General features: G+C 52.3%; 1 protein-coding gene across 8 annotated transcripts; it reads left to right on the top strand.

Moving 5' to 3' along the window:
- The first annotated feature begins 322 nt into the window (after positions 1-322).
- On the top strand, positions 323-12,756 carry PTGES (prostaglandin E synthase). Of its 8 annotated transcripts, none has more exons than XM_042831025.1 (4): positions 323-389; positions 9,312-9,441; positions 10,459-10,541; positions 11,359-12,756. In XM_042831025.1, exons 2-4 carry the CDS (start codon positions 9,334-9,336, stop codon positions 11,606-11,608), a joined length of 441 nt encoding a protein of 146 aa, XP_042686959.1. In that variant the 5' UTR covers positions 323-389; positions 9,312-9,333; the 3' UTR covers positions 11,609-12,756. The 8 variants fall into 8 exon arrangements, with proteins under 8 accessions (XP_042686959.1, XP_042686955.1, XP_042686961.1 ...); XM_042831021.1 differs by lacking the exon at positions 323-389 and adding an exon at positions 786-842; XM_042831027.1 differs by lacking the exon at positions 323-389 and adding an exon at positions 2,401-2,564 and having other exon boundaries at positions 9,375-9,441.
- Positions 12,757-13,337: the final 581 nt, after the last annotated feature.

Raw genomic sequence — 13,337 nt, 5'->3', positions numbered from 1 at the left:
TGAGGACGGCATTAATGCTGTGGGAAGGCTCTGACTCATGGAACATGGTCATTCGTTGACCTTTCTATAATGTGATGGTAGCAGTAACACCAAACACCAAAATCTACGTGAATGTTGAGCAAACATTGTCTAATCCTGGCAACACCCAAGGAGTCAAAAGACTGTCATCCTCCTCTTGCAGCTAGGGAAAACGAGCCTTAAAGATGATGAATGTTCTTAACGTGACATTTTATGGCAAAGGGATTGGCAGCTCTGCTCTCTCTTTGGAATCTTTGCTGGAGAGCCTTGAGCAGATTAAAAAACCCTTGTCTGGGATACAACAGCCCAGAGCTCCTGGTGCTGGCGTGTGCAGCTGTGCTGTGTGAGGAGGTGCAGTCTGACAGGGAAAGGTAGGGATGGACGTGGGGTAAGGGTGGAGGGAAACGTGGTGCATGTGGCCAGGCACATCTGTCCGTGTGAAACAGCTCCTTTGATCACAGCTGAATCCCTGTGAAATTCCAATGGACTCGCAGAGCTTTTGTTCTGAATGCTCCCTCTAGGAAACACAGCTGAGGCCCTACAGGATTTCCCATCTGGATGCCTCAAAGCCTTTTGCTCTGTCTGCAACATAGGCTCAGGGAAGAGACTCACCGTAATGTGCAGAGGAAGACAAATGGGGTTTTAAAGCTGAACCGGGTGGTTTTCAGCAGGTGGGGCCAACCAGGTGGTGTTACCTGGTAGGGATGGGAGTGAAAGGAGCGGAAGGGGTGGTGCTTAATGCCGTGCTGGGTCTGCAGCGCTGGCGTGGGTGAGTGAAGCTGCTGTCTCATGCTTCTCCCCTCCTGTGGGCACTTCCTTGAAAGGTAATGCTGTGTAGATATGTGCAAGGTGGCAAGCTGGTAGGGCACCTCCTGCCCTTTATAGGGCAAGAGCTGCTGCTGGCGTGTGTGTTTGATCTTTTAGAGGTATTAGCTCCATCCATCCAGTGCTAAGGAAGGAGATGGATGGGGAGCAGCTCTCTCAGAACAAACACAGGGAGGTTCTTAAGTGCCTGCAACTACAGTGGCTCTGTTTCTTCTCAGATCATAATGTACTTTTGAGGGGGAAGGAAAGGAAGGGGGGGAGGGGGAAATCAGCTCATTGGCTTTGGGGAAACTGAGGCACACTCTGAACTGGTTTTGGGGCCAGGAATGAAGAGGTTGAGATACAGCTGCCCTGAGCTGTCTCTGCTCCCACCTAATTGCCTCTGGGCTCTGGTTTCAGGACTGGTGTCATGCAAGATCACGGTGAATAATGGATGGATTGGAAGTGATAGAGCCAGCGGATGGCTATCGGGTTGCACTTGCAGTTGAGATTGTTTTGTCTTGTAAACTAAACACTGCTCGTGCAGACATCTGTGGTTTAGTGATTAGATCTGGAATCCGGGCAAGGTGGTGTCACCCTGCATGGGGCAGCCCAGGGTGGATGTCGTTAGTTGTGCTGCAGCCTCCTCTTCAGTGGGATGGGGATGCCACGAGACCTGGATTTCACCCATCTTAGGTTTGTTGGGTTTTTATTTTCTCCTTATTTTTTTTTTTCTTTCAACTAGAATCTGGCTTTCACTGGGTTCCAATCTGGGGCTGGGATCTGCAGACTGGTTTTGCTCTGCATCCAGGCTTGGAAGCAGCTGAAGCGGAGCAGCTCTCATGTGAGCCAGCCTGTGTGGCTGTACAGAGCAAGAAATAACAGGGAAACTCTACCCCTGTGTTTACTTCTCTCTTAAAACTTGATTTCTGTTGCAGATAATAATAACTTAGAGACAAAGCCTGTGTGAAGGGGACAAAAACATTCTGCTCCAGGGAGGGTTGCTACAGGAATAGGATTACAGGCCATGAGACAAACTGTTCCCCAGCCATGGGCCCTCTGATGTGGCCAGTGCCTTGTACCTCATCCAACAAACATACACCAGTGGGGTTATTAGCCAGACATCCCCGTCCAGACCTCTGGGACCTTTAGCTGAAAGAAGGTATTAAAGTGCTCCGTAGGTCTGGAATTGGACTAGAATCAGAGGCTGTGCTTGGCTTGCAGCTCACAGAACAAAACACCCTGCTTTTTCACCCATCTCCTGTGGAAGAGACTTAAACGCAGCTCACTAAAATAAGTCCTGCAAAGCAGCTATTGCAAACAAGGGCTCCAACACGAGCAAATTCTTGAGGTGATGAGTTATTGTGCAGCTGCTCCAGTTATGCAAGAAAACTGATTTGTAGGGCCTGATGTTATCCCATTGGTGTGGCCTTTGGGAGCTCTGGGAATGGCTGTGTCCCTGCAGCCTGCTGTGCTGGGCACTCCTGCATGTGCATGCAAATGCCATCCCATGCAAACTGTGCAAAACGATCTCACTCAGCTGCTTGCCTCTGCTCTTCCTTCTGCTGATAGGAAAAAGTCTTGTCCAGGAGCATGGACTGGAGTGTCTGCAAGCAGAATCCCAAGCAGCTGTGTCGTGGCTCTCTGATTTTCGTTATCGGCATTCCACATCATAATATCACGTAGTGTGCTGGGAGTTAAAGAGTTATTGCTCCAGTTTGGTGGATTGTTGATATTTCCAGGTACGTGGTTCTCAGGAGGGAAGAACTACAAATCCCAGAAGACCTCACTGTTCTGTTTCCATTTTCTGTTTGGAGGGGAAGATAAAAAGAGGACGAGACATTCCCTTATTTTACTGCTCCTCACTGCTGTGTGTGCACTCTCTCATCTTCAGCATTAGAGTAAGGCCTTCAGTTTTGGGTGCTCTCTCTCTCATTTATTTGATTTACTAGTTTCAATTCCAATTATATTGTATTATATTGTGCTATCTTGCACTCCACTGTCATATTTAGTAAATGTTCTCCCTTAGCTCGATGCCGCTGTTTTGTTTGTAGGCACATCTCTCTGCCTATTCCCCTTTTTTCCCTTCCTCATCTCCTGGGGCATGAATGCATGGGTCCCCCATTAGTCACAGAACTGGGCTGAACTGCCCCAAAACAAGTGACAAGCTGTCACTCAGTCTCCTGGATGGTTCTGCTGTTTGAGCAGGGCCAGCTGCACAGTGCTAACCCCTCTGCTCCTGCAGAATCCATGTGAGAAGTGCTCAGTGAGCACCTGTTGGGTTGTGCTCCATGTCCAATGCTGAACCACAGGGGGGGAGTCACTCCTGTATATCAGACATGGAGACATCGATCAGTGTTGACCGTAGAGAGTCTGGAAAGTGTAGGTTCTCTTTCCAGGAGGTATGTTGTCTTACAGGGGGAGGAAAATGGAGTTCTGTGAATAGAAGGTTGCATGCAGGGCTTCGGTATCCAGCTACTGTTAAGATGTATTTGAGAGCTGGGAACCCCCTGGCTAGCAGTGAGCTGGAACAAATCAAGGACAGGAGGATGGACACGCTCCACAAAGAGCAGGGTTTGCTCTGTGTTAACAGCATGCCAAGAGGGAGACCGTGCTGGGGTGCAGAAAGACCCGAAGGAACAGAGCGAAGCAGATTGGTCAGATGGCTGTGGGGTGACATCCCAGGCCTGTCTTCTGCAAGAACACAGTTGGAATTGCTTCGTTTTAGGAGCAGCCTCTCCAGAGCAATAAGCAGCTTGGTATGGAGACATCCTAGAGCCCAAAGAGAGGATCTGTGGCATTTAAAAGAATAATGAGCCAAAGGACTGCTGGAGCAGTGAGCTGGCAGTCATGTGCTGGTCATCTGCTTGCCTCAGCGTTGGAGGGAAATAAGAAGTATGGTTGGGATAATCAGAAGCATGGAGGAATCTCCTTTGAAGAGAGATGAAAGTGAATGGGGTGTGATAAAGCTGAGTAAGAGGTAATTTCACAGACGTATATCAAAGGAGGAGTATGCTAGACAAAGCTGAGCAATAATCGCCATTCTTCCTAACCCCCAGTGTGTCTCCCCATGACATGAACAAGAGGGGAGGCAGATCCTATGAAAAGATTATCGTCATCATCTTCACTTAAACTGTGTTTTATTGTGGGAATCATCGTCCCAGGAAGTAATTTAGTTTCAACAGTTTGGAAAGTGAATTGACGCGTATAATTACTGAGCGCTACCGTCAGCTATGACAGCAACCCGGGAAAGAGAATTAAACCTAGTGATTCAGAGCTTAAATTAATCCTCAGGTTCTGAAAGGTCAATGAATCAGGGTGTGTATGAGGTCAGTTTGCTGCTCCCTGCTCCCTACAGGGGCTGTGGGGCCTTGGAATGGTGATGGACACCAGGGCTGGTATGGCTGGGCACCTCCGTGCTCTTGTTGGAGAGCAGCAGTCCCCTCCCAGCACAAACCAGCACACTCCTGTCCCTTTCATTGCCTTGATCTCCTCGTGGGACAGCTCTGGCCTCCATCCCACAGCTCCCATCTCTTCTCGCTTCCCATGACTTCTTCCCAACCGGTTCCCATCTAATGGGTGAGCACTTCTTGTTCATTTTTAGCCACGTTGATGGCACCATCAGTAGAAATGTCTGTGCTAGAAAGATGCCTTCTGCTGCTTTGTAAATATTTGTATGGAGAGCATACCTCCTCGTGGAAGGCTGCGTAAAGCAGTCATGGTTCCATAAACACAGCTTGGGGCAGACCTCTGAGCACACGTCATGGCCATGGGGGCAGAGCCTGCAGGTCAGCAGAGCCATCAAAGCTCGGGACCTGAGTGGGTTGCTGGTGCTGCTGGTGGTTTGCATGAAGAGAGAAGCCAGGACAGTAAGTCCAAGTGCTGGACTCCATGCTCAAGTTGTTGCTTGCAAGGGTTTCTCTCCTTCACTGCATCATTCACACCACGTTCTGCTCTTGTTAAAGATGGAATATTAGTCTGGATTGTTGTGTGGTCCTACATCCCTTTCTCTTTCCTCACTGTGGTTTTTGATTGCTTCGTAAATCCCACATGCTGTGCTGCACAGGGCATGCGATCCTCGCTGCAATGTCCAGAAAGCAGCCTGTGAGCTACATTCCTTTCTCCTTATCTCCTGCTCCAGCACTTAAGATGTGACTCCTGGGTCTTGAGCTGTGAGTGCACAAGAAGAGCTCCCAGGCAGCGAGGGCTGTAAACAACACAGCTAAAGGACTCCCTGCTTTCCAGGCTGACTGCAGCGAGGATGCTCTTTGCATCACACATGAGAGGTATTTACTGATAAACGTCAGCATTCAGGATCTGGGCCACCTTTCTCCTGGTTGCTGAGATGCAAACATGATGCTGCCAACATGAGACTGAATGACACATCGTGCCACCAGCCCAGGAAAAGAAAGGGAAAGTTTCAAAATCTGGAATATTGCGCACAGGCTGACTTCATCCAAACTGTGGAAAAAACCTCAAACCACCAAGAAGCTCTTACTGGTCTGAGTCAGGCACCCCGTGCTCTTAGCAAGCAAGCTGAAAGACTGATGGAGGTAAAAGTTGAGGAGCTGGGAGCTCAAATGTCTTTGCTCAGGGTTGCTGCAAAAAGGCTGCCCAATGCCTTGCTCTGAGAAGTGAGATCAGCATCGGTGATAAAGAGATTTAGAAAACATGACCTATGGGGAGAGGTGGGAGGGATTAGTGCTGTTTAGTCTAGGAGTGATGGAGGGGACAAAGAACTCAAGGCTTTGAAAATGAGGTCTGCCTTTTGGAGAGCGTCATGGGGAGCCAAAGTGTGCCCCAGTTCCCCTTCCTTTGTCATGCAGTGTGTGGAGGCAGGGCTGTGCAAAACCCTTTACCTTTGATCTTGCTCAAGAGAATCCCCCCATGGCAACTGTAGTTACTTCATATGTTTGCAAATGCTTGCTTCGAGTCTAGGAAATGCTTCCCGATTTTGGAATGTTTGGCAGTAGGACTTATTTCTCTTTCCTCCCCCCAGCCTGGCTGGGAAAGCCCCTCTTTTTGGTCAGTGACATAAGTGGTGTTTGCCTGTTGTTTATTGGCATCTGATTCAGGGGAAGAAACACGATGCAAGTTGCTGCAGTGGGATAAAGTGAGAGATGCTGGCTTCCCACACACCTAGCCCTGTCCCCAGCTCCCACCACGGCCCCGTGGCAGCTGCAGGTGCAGGTCTGCCTGGAGCCTGTTTGGACTGCTGGGTGGAATGGAGTGGAAAAGAGCATCCCTCCCAGCTGGGCTGTATCTCTGCAGCCTCGCCAAGGAATTCTTCCCTCTAAGAGACAGCTCAGGCGTGAATCCATGTGAGGCTCAGAACAAGAAAATCTGATCTGCCTCCCACATGCTCACAGCCTCTTGGCTGCTTTTCCAGCAGCCCTTCCTTGCTGTCCCACCAGCAAGGGACAGTGACAGCCCCGCAGTTGTGGTGGCTGGGAGCAGGGCAGCAGATGGATGGAGCTGGGGCTGCCCAAGGAACAGCAGCATCCTCTGCTCCTGCTGTGTCCCAGACCAGGAGATGCTGCATCCCTTCCCCAGGCCTCTCTGCCGCTGCCAGCATCTGGTCTTTGGGAGAGTCCTGTTGAGAGGCCTCAGACACGAGGAATGTGCGTAGCTTCTGCCAGTACAGCTGCAGGGAAGATGCTTTGCAGTGCACCACAGACAAAATCTCCTGGAGTTTGAAGAATTTGGAGCTTGCCTGTTTGTTTTAGGCTTTGAGGCGCTTTGCCATATCTCCTCCCATGCTTCATGCTGCAGTGAAGACCCCAGGAGCTGGGGAACAGGGAGCTGCATGTGAAGCAAGGGGATTTCACCCTCATGTGGAGCACGGGGTGCATCATGAGTAGGGCTAATCACCTCTTTCCTGATGTGACCTTTCATGGAGGCTGAGGGAGAAGGGCAGGTGGAGCACCTTTCTCTTTAATTATGGAATATCTAAGCTGACTCATGCCTTTACTTGAAGCTGTGGTTGCATTGGAGCAGGAGCAATCTCCCGTGGGCTGCCGGATTTCCCAGGGCTGGGCACAGCAAAGGGCAAGTGATGGCTGGGGCAGGGCACGCCTGCAAGCTGTGTGACAGGAGACGTGGGAGACAGTGGGGAAGGAGGGCACTGAATGGGCAGAAGTATAGCTGAGGGCCTTCTGCAGTCATAGGCTGAGCTGCAGCCTAAGGGAAAACAAAATCTTCCTCTACCAGGCAGCAAAATGGGAAATTGTCCATTTGGGCAATGAGAAATGCCCTCTGCAGTCACAGCCGTGCCACCGTGCCACACACATCTGTGCCCCAGTGGGAAGGATTTCTGACACAAGCAGCCCTCTCACTTTTAGGTGCCACCAGGAAATGACCCAGCACAGCAGTGCTGGAAAAACACAGTTGTAATGCTGTGGTGTAACTCAGCTGCTCAAATAAACAGTTCCCTGTGTGGGAAATGAGAGCAGCTTTTATCCCTTCTAAAGAACCTAAAGAAGGGTTGTTATTAAAGGCTTCTATTTTTAAGCACTTCTCTCAGGCACTTCCCATGAATTTTTCTTTCCTTCTTCCTGCTCCTCGTTCCTCCTCCAACGAAACCCTCCACCTTCCCACAGCTCCTGGGATCATTCTGACCTGATGGTGCATCTTCAACCCTTTCAGAGCCCAACCCTGACTCCTGTTAACCGTTCACCCGCAGAACGCAGTGCTTTCCACCAGCAGCATTGGCACAGGGCAGGTCCTTGGGCTGCGACCTCATGTGCTCGAGGCTTTGTGGCACAGCTGCGTTATGTTGCCCTCAGGACCTGCTCTTGTTCAGGCAACAGCTCCATCCTAGCAGGATGTGCTCCGTGTAGGAGGATCAGCAGCTGCCTTCTGCCCCAGTTAATGGGGCAGCTGAACACGGTCCTGGCAGCTGCACTGCCGCAGGCCAGAAGGTGCCGCCCTGCCACGGACGCGTCCAACAGCACGAGGCCCCTCAACGTGAGGCACCCCAGCAGCACCACGTCTGCCCTCTGTGCTGCTCTGCCCCCTCATTCCTATCCAGGTGGGTGCTGTGCCAGCCCCTCTGCAGGGCTGTACACCCAGCACATCCGATGCACGTGGGGCTGGGGCTGCTCCTAGGCTCACATCCGGACAACCCATCGTTCTCCATCTCCCCGTTTGCTGCTGGAGCAAACAGGAGAAGTCCTGGCTTGTCAGCAGCTGGTACTGAGCTTGTGCATAATTCCTGCTGCTCAGCAAGGTGTGCTGATCCCTGGGGAGGTGCAGAGGCAGATACAGAGAGAAGGCTGCTGGTGTCTGCTCTGTCCAGGGGGTGCCACCGCTGTTGCATTGCTGGGACAGCTGTCCTTGTGCAGCAGGACCTGAGCACGATCCTGGGCCGTAGCATTCCTGCTCTTTGCTCTGGTTTCTCTTGGAGCAAAGCGTGCTCATTTGGCAGTTAAAAAGCACTGCAGAACAAAGTCAGTCCTACAGGTAGCAATGCTTTGATGGATTCTTTTGCAAGGAGCAAACCATCCTACTCTGCTCATGGGCTTATTTTGTGGCTGGAAACAACTATTTTAGTCCAAACCAGAAAGAACTGCTCACATACCCAGAATATTCATTTTCCAGTCGATGTCTGAAAGTATCCATTTGCTTGAAATAGATCTTTTTGTGTGCGTAAAGGAACTGAGTCCCCAGTCCAGCCCTTGTAAGCTCAGAGAGCTCTCTGCCAGCGCTGGGGCCGCGCAAGGGAAGGAGGAGTTAAAGGTTTGCAGTGCAGGAGCAGCCAAGCTCCGACCTTCCTTGCAGGCGTAGATCCTCTCACTCTTCCCTTCTGATGGCTGGGAAATCCAGCTCCAAACTCAGATGCCCCTTTTTAGGCTAGAATCAGCCTGCACCCAGCTCCCCTGATTCGCGTTTTGGGAGAAAAGCAAGCGGAGCTGCCCCAGGGACGGGTTGGTCTGTATTTCCCTCTGCAGGTTGGGGGCTTTGGGGTTCTCCTTTTGGGTTTTGGGATCCTCTGTGGCTTTGGGACCCTCCCAGGGACAATCCAGTCTGGTGGGCAATGTGGGTAGCTGGAAAGAGGGTCAGATCTGTCCCTGTCCCCTTGGCAGGTGGTGCCGAGGGGAGGGCTGGCTGCCTGTGCAAAGTGCTCAGTCCTTGTGGGGCGGGACTGGGAGCACTGCCACGCAGGGCTGTGGGACTGGGACGGAGCTGGGCTGGGTGCAGCAGAGGTAGGTACCTTCTTTCTCCCGTCTCCTCCTCCCTGGGGCTGCCGATGAGCAAGGAATGCTCTGTGAAGCTCTGGGCATGAGCAGAAGGGGAGATCTGTGGGGTGTTGTAGGGCAGGCTGATGTACTGAAGGAGCTGGATCCCAGCTCAGAGCATCCAAGGCACACAGTGGGGTCCGGGTACCACTTGCCAGTAGCTCAACTCTGTTTCGCTGGCGGATGACCCTGTGGGGGCAGTGGGGCTGGGGGCTGACAGCTGAAGCATTGCCTTCCTGTCCCCCCCTGCAGGGCCAAGGCAGGAGCTCCCACAATGATGGGGAACACCGTGTTCCTGTCATTCACCTTCTACAGCACGATCCTGATTCTAAAGATGTATGTCGTTGCCATCATCACGGGACAAGTGAGGCTCAGGAAGAAGGTATGTCCCAGCTTCCTTTCCCTCCCTCGCCCCTCCTGCCTTTTGCTGGGGTTTCTGCTTGGATTTACTACAAACCCTTTCTTCTTTTCATCCTGCAAAAGCCAACAGGGTTTTGCAGAAGCAAGCTGAGTTTTCTTTGACTTCAGTTGAAAGCAAAACAGGTTTTCTAGCTGTGGCAGATAGCCATCTCGTTTCTCTTTGGCTCTTTCTGTTTGCTTCCACCATCTGCAGCCTGATGTTTATCATTTCTGAATCCTAATCTAAATAGTAATTTCAGATGCAAAATACCATGCAGGTGAGCTGCTGCTCTGTTTACATTCATTTGCCATGTCTGAGAGAAAAGAAAGAGAAAAGTTTAAGGACAAATGATTGAAATGCCAGAAAAATTCTTTCAATGTGGCAGCAGGCTTCTGTCCTGCAGGAGAGCGAAGTCACAGGGAGCAGAAACAATAGCTGGAGGAAATGGCTCTTGGACATGGGGACAGCAGCAGGGATTGAGGCACAGCTCAGACCTGCAGAAAAAAACCTGGAAGTATTTGAGGCGTTTCTGAATGCACCAGCAGAGAGGGAGGGAGATGGTTCTGCTCCCAGGCCAAAGGCAGAAGCGGGTTCTCCTGCATCGTGGCGTTGCTGGAGCTGGGGATGTGGATCCCATTCTTCCCAGGGAAAGCAGTAGTGCCAAGGAACTAGCCAGGGGATTTTCTGCCTCAGTAGGGCAAAGCCATCCATCATTTGCTGTTATCTTTTGGCTGCTGCCTTTGGTGTCTGCAAGCTCTGTGCAGGAGGCTGGCAAAGTCTCCCAATGGATTTCATGGAGAGAAACGCCTGCGCCGAAGGCACCCGGGAGATACCTGATGTACTGAGATCTGCTCCATTCATTACTTTTTTCCTGCTCCATTCTTTTTTTTTTTTTTAACCTCCCCTTTTGAAAACTGCATGAAAATAACCCCCAAAGCCCTCCCAGAGATATCAGGAGCTGCATCCTTGACAGTTCTGCATGGGGACACTCTTTTGCAGGCGTTTGCTAACCCAGAGGATGCGCTGCGCAATGGAGGGCTGCAGTACTACCGCGAGGACCCTGATGTGGAGCGCTGCCGCAGGTGAGTACAGAGCCAGCATCCCGCCCCAAAAGGGCAGCAGGAAGCTGGAAGGCTCATTAATGAGCTAATTGCACAGCTAGGTGGAATGCCCTGAGGTCCGAGGCGGGACCCTGTGAACCAGGGTAGCTCAATCATTAATGGAAGGATTGGGGCTTGGGGGTCAATGGGTGCAATGAGACTGAGTCCTCAGTGTTGAATTTGGGGTGACCCAGCTCTGTGCTTGCCTTCAGTTCCCTGCAGGAGGTGGCTGGGCACTGGCCCAGGCACTGCATGGGCTGGTTCTGCACAGGAAGGGAGGCTGGAGCCGTGCCGAGCCCTGCTGCCAGCTCTGCTTCACCAAACATCCCGTAGCACCAAGCCACAGGCTGCCAGGGAGAGGAGGAGGAGATAGATGAGCTGTTCCTTTGCTAAGGAAAATGAAATAGTAGTGATAATAATGATCACCCTCTTTCGATGAGTCAGAAAGGACCAGCTTCCATAAAAATAAATAACCAGAGCTGCAGTGGCGGCGGTGTACAGAAGTCTGGGGTTTGTGCAATGAGCACATGCCAGGTCAGACCTTGCTAATGTGTTTGTAGCCATGGAGAGGGCAAATCACCCTCAAGGTCGGTGCGTGAACAGGAGGTATCAGGGGGCTGGGGGCTGTGTGGAGCCTCGCACAGATGGAGGAGAAGGGTCTCACAGCACAGCTCATCTTTCATTTCCCAAGTCTGGCCCCACTCGCTTGCAGGGGGGCTCGGAGCCCTTCGGGAGCTACGCTCACCCCATCAGCAGGCTGGAAGCCAGGTGGGAAGGAGCAACCTGTTTCTCTTCACAGGGCACATCGCAACGACATGGAGAACATCTTCCCCTTCCTCTTCCTCGGAGCTGTGTACTCTCTGCTGGAGCCCAGTCCTGCAGTGGCCAGGATCCACTTCTTCATCTTCTGTGCGGGACGCATCGTGCACACCGTGGCCTACCTGCTGAAGCTGAGGGCTCCCACACGATCCGTGGCATACAGCGTGGCACAGCTGCCCTGCTTCTCCATGGCCCTGCAGATCCTCCTGGCAGCTGCCCCGTATTGGTAGCACCCAACCGAGCAGAGCACCCAAGCCCCCATTCTGCTCTGTTCAGCTGTGCCAGTACTGAGACGTTCCTGGTGGGGGCGTGAGTGGGTGCTGCAGGGATGTGTGGGGTGGCCTCGTAAGGTCACTGGGCCTGCTGTTGAAATTGGGGCAGGGGAAGCGGGCAGGGGATGCCTAGCAGCTTTCCCTCATTCCTGTCCTCGAGGAAGGGGTGTCATCAGAGGAAAAGACATTTTCTGCAACAGTGACCCAGCATGGGATGGGGAATGCTGCCCTTGATCAGCAGCAGAATCAGGAGGGAGAAACCACCACGGTCTCACAGCTCTGCGAGAACTCTTGGTTGGTGGATGTGGGTGTTTGCAGGGAGGGAGACAAGCTTTCGATCCGGTCCCAGCCTCAACACGGGATGCAGCAGGGACTGCCAGAGCAGCCCGCAGAAATCACTGCCCTGCAGAGAGCTGTGTGCCTGCAGCCATGTGCTGCCGCTGCCTGGAAATGCTCTGAGAGATGCTTTCAATTTGCACCCCAAGCTGTGCCCTGGGAGGAGGGCTCTGCTGTTCTTCTGTGCTGCGTGAGGATGGCCAACCCTACTGTGCCACACAGCTGTCCTTAGGGATGATGCTGGGGCAGCCCCATGGAGGGCAGGGCAGGAGGAAGGCTCTGAGGACAATGCAAAGCTTTGCTAAGACTGCAGTGAGAAAGCAGAGTGAGCAGAAAATAAAATCCTGTCTTAAGCACTAAAGCTCTTCCCTTTGCTGTGCTCTCCTCTGGGATCCTCTCACCAAGACCCCACTGAGTATCAGTGGGAAGCAGGGCAGCTCAGGTAGATGCTCAGAACTTCACCCAGCTCACAGAGGGCTCCCAGCCCAGCAGTGGCCATGGCCTTGGGCTGAGTTCTTTGGGAAATTTGGAGCACAGCACTCTGCTCTCCTGGGTGCAGCATGAGGGCTGCAGGTCCCACAGTTTGCTCTTGGTCCCCTCTTGCTCACACAGCCCCAGCTCAGCAGATGTCTTCATAATACCCCTTTCAGTGAGCCCATGCTGCCTCACACGGTGCACAAGGTCTCCAAACCCCTGCACGTTTCCCTCCTGCTGCATGTGCATCCTGGTGGCAGGAAGCAAGTATTCCCAATAAAAACAAATCATTGTGCTCTGCTACATCCTTCCTTCGAGAGCTGCCGATGCAGCTGGGCAGCAGCTGGGGCCGGGTCCAGCTGCAGGGAGCTGAGCCTCGCAGGGCCAGGAGCGTCCTGGGGCTTCTGGAGAGCTGAGCACCCTTCCCCCAGCCCACCTGCAGCTCTTGGCATTATCAGGGCCAATCCTTTAAATGCAGAGAAGCTGGGGCTCGTAGTGTAGCCATGCTTGGTTCTCCTGCCTTGAGCAGCCCAAAGTTTGGTGTGTGCCCAGCTCTCCTCCAAGCAGGCTTTTGCTATAAGATGCTTTTTCCAAGCAAGCTGTCTCTGTGCCCTGCCTGCACTTCTTCCCAATGGAGAAGCTTAAATCCTGGAGGGCTGGAGCTGTTCAGCTAAGGTGTGGTTGCTCTCCTTTCTGTGCTTACAGCTTCCAAAGGAGCTGCCTGTGTTTTCCATGCTCAGCAGTCCCTTCCTTCTCTAGGAAGCCAACACCTTGCTTCCTTGGTTTCCTCCTATTTTCTTCAGCTGTTGGTGTTTGGGAGGTGCTGCCTTTCTGTGTCTGCATCCGCATTAATGGCTGAGATGGACAAAATGGTCCC

The sequence above is a fragment of the Centrocercus urophasianus genome, unplaced genomic scaffold, assembly GCF_019232065.1.
Source record: "Centrocercus urophasianus isolate 14NV4802_14NV808 unplaced genomic scaffold, USGS_Curo_1.0 seq_34, whole genome shotgun sequence".
In the NCBI taxonomy this organism is placed as follows: domain Eukaryota; kingdom Metazoa; phylum Chordata; class Aves; order Galliformes; family Phasianidae; genus Centrocercus; species Centrocercus urophasianus.
The sequence above is the reverse complement of the archived record's forward strand: the minus strand, read 5'-3'. Positions and strand labels throughout refer to the sequence as shown.

Excerpts from the sequence above, each read along its gene's own strand:
- PTGES (XM_042831021.1), top strand. The coding sequence starts at position 808 with ATGCTTCTCCCCTCCTGTGGGCACTTCCTTGAAAG. Across the intron at positions 9,442-10,458 it reads AAGTGAGGCTCAGGAAGAAG|GCGTTTGCTAACCCAGAGGA; the intron begins GTATGTCCCAGC and ends ACTCTTTTGCAG. Across the intron at positions 10,542-11,358 it reads GATGTGGAGCGCTGCCGCAG|GGCACATCGCAACGACATGG; the intron begins GTGAGTACAGAG and ends TTCTCTTCACAG.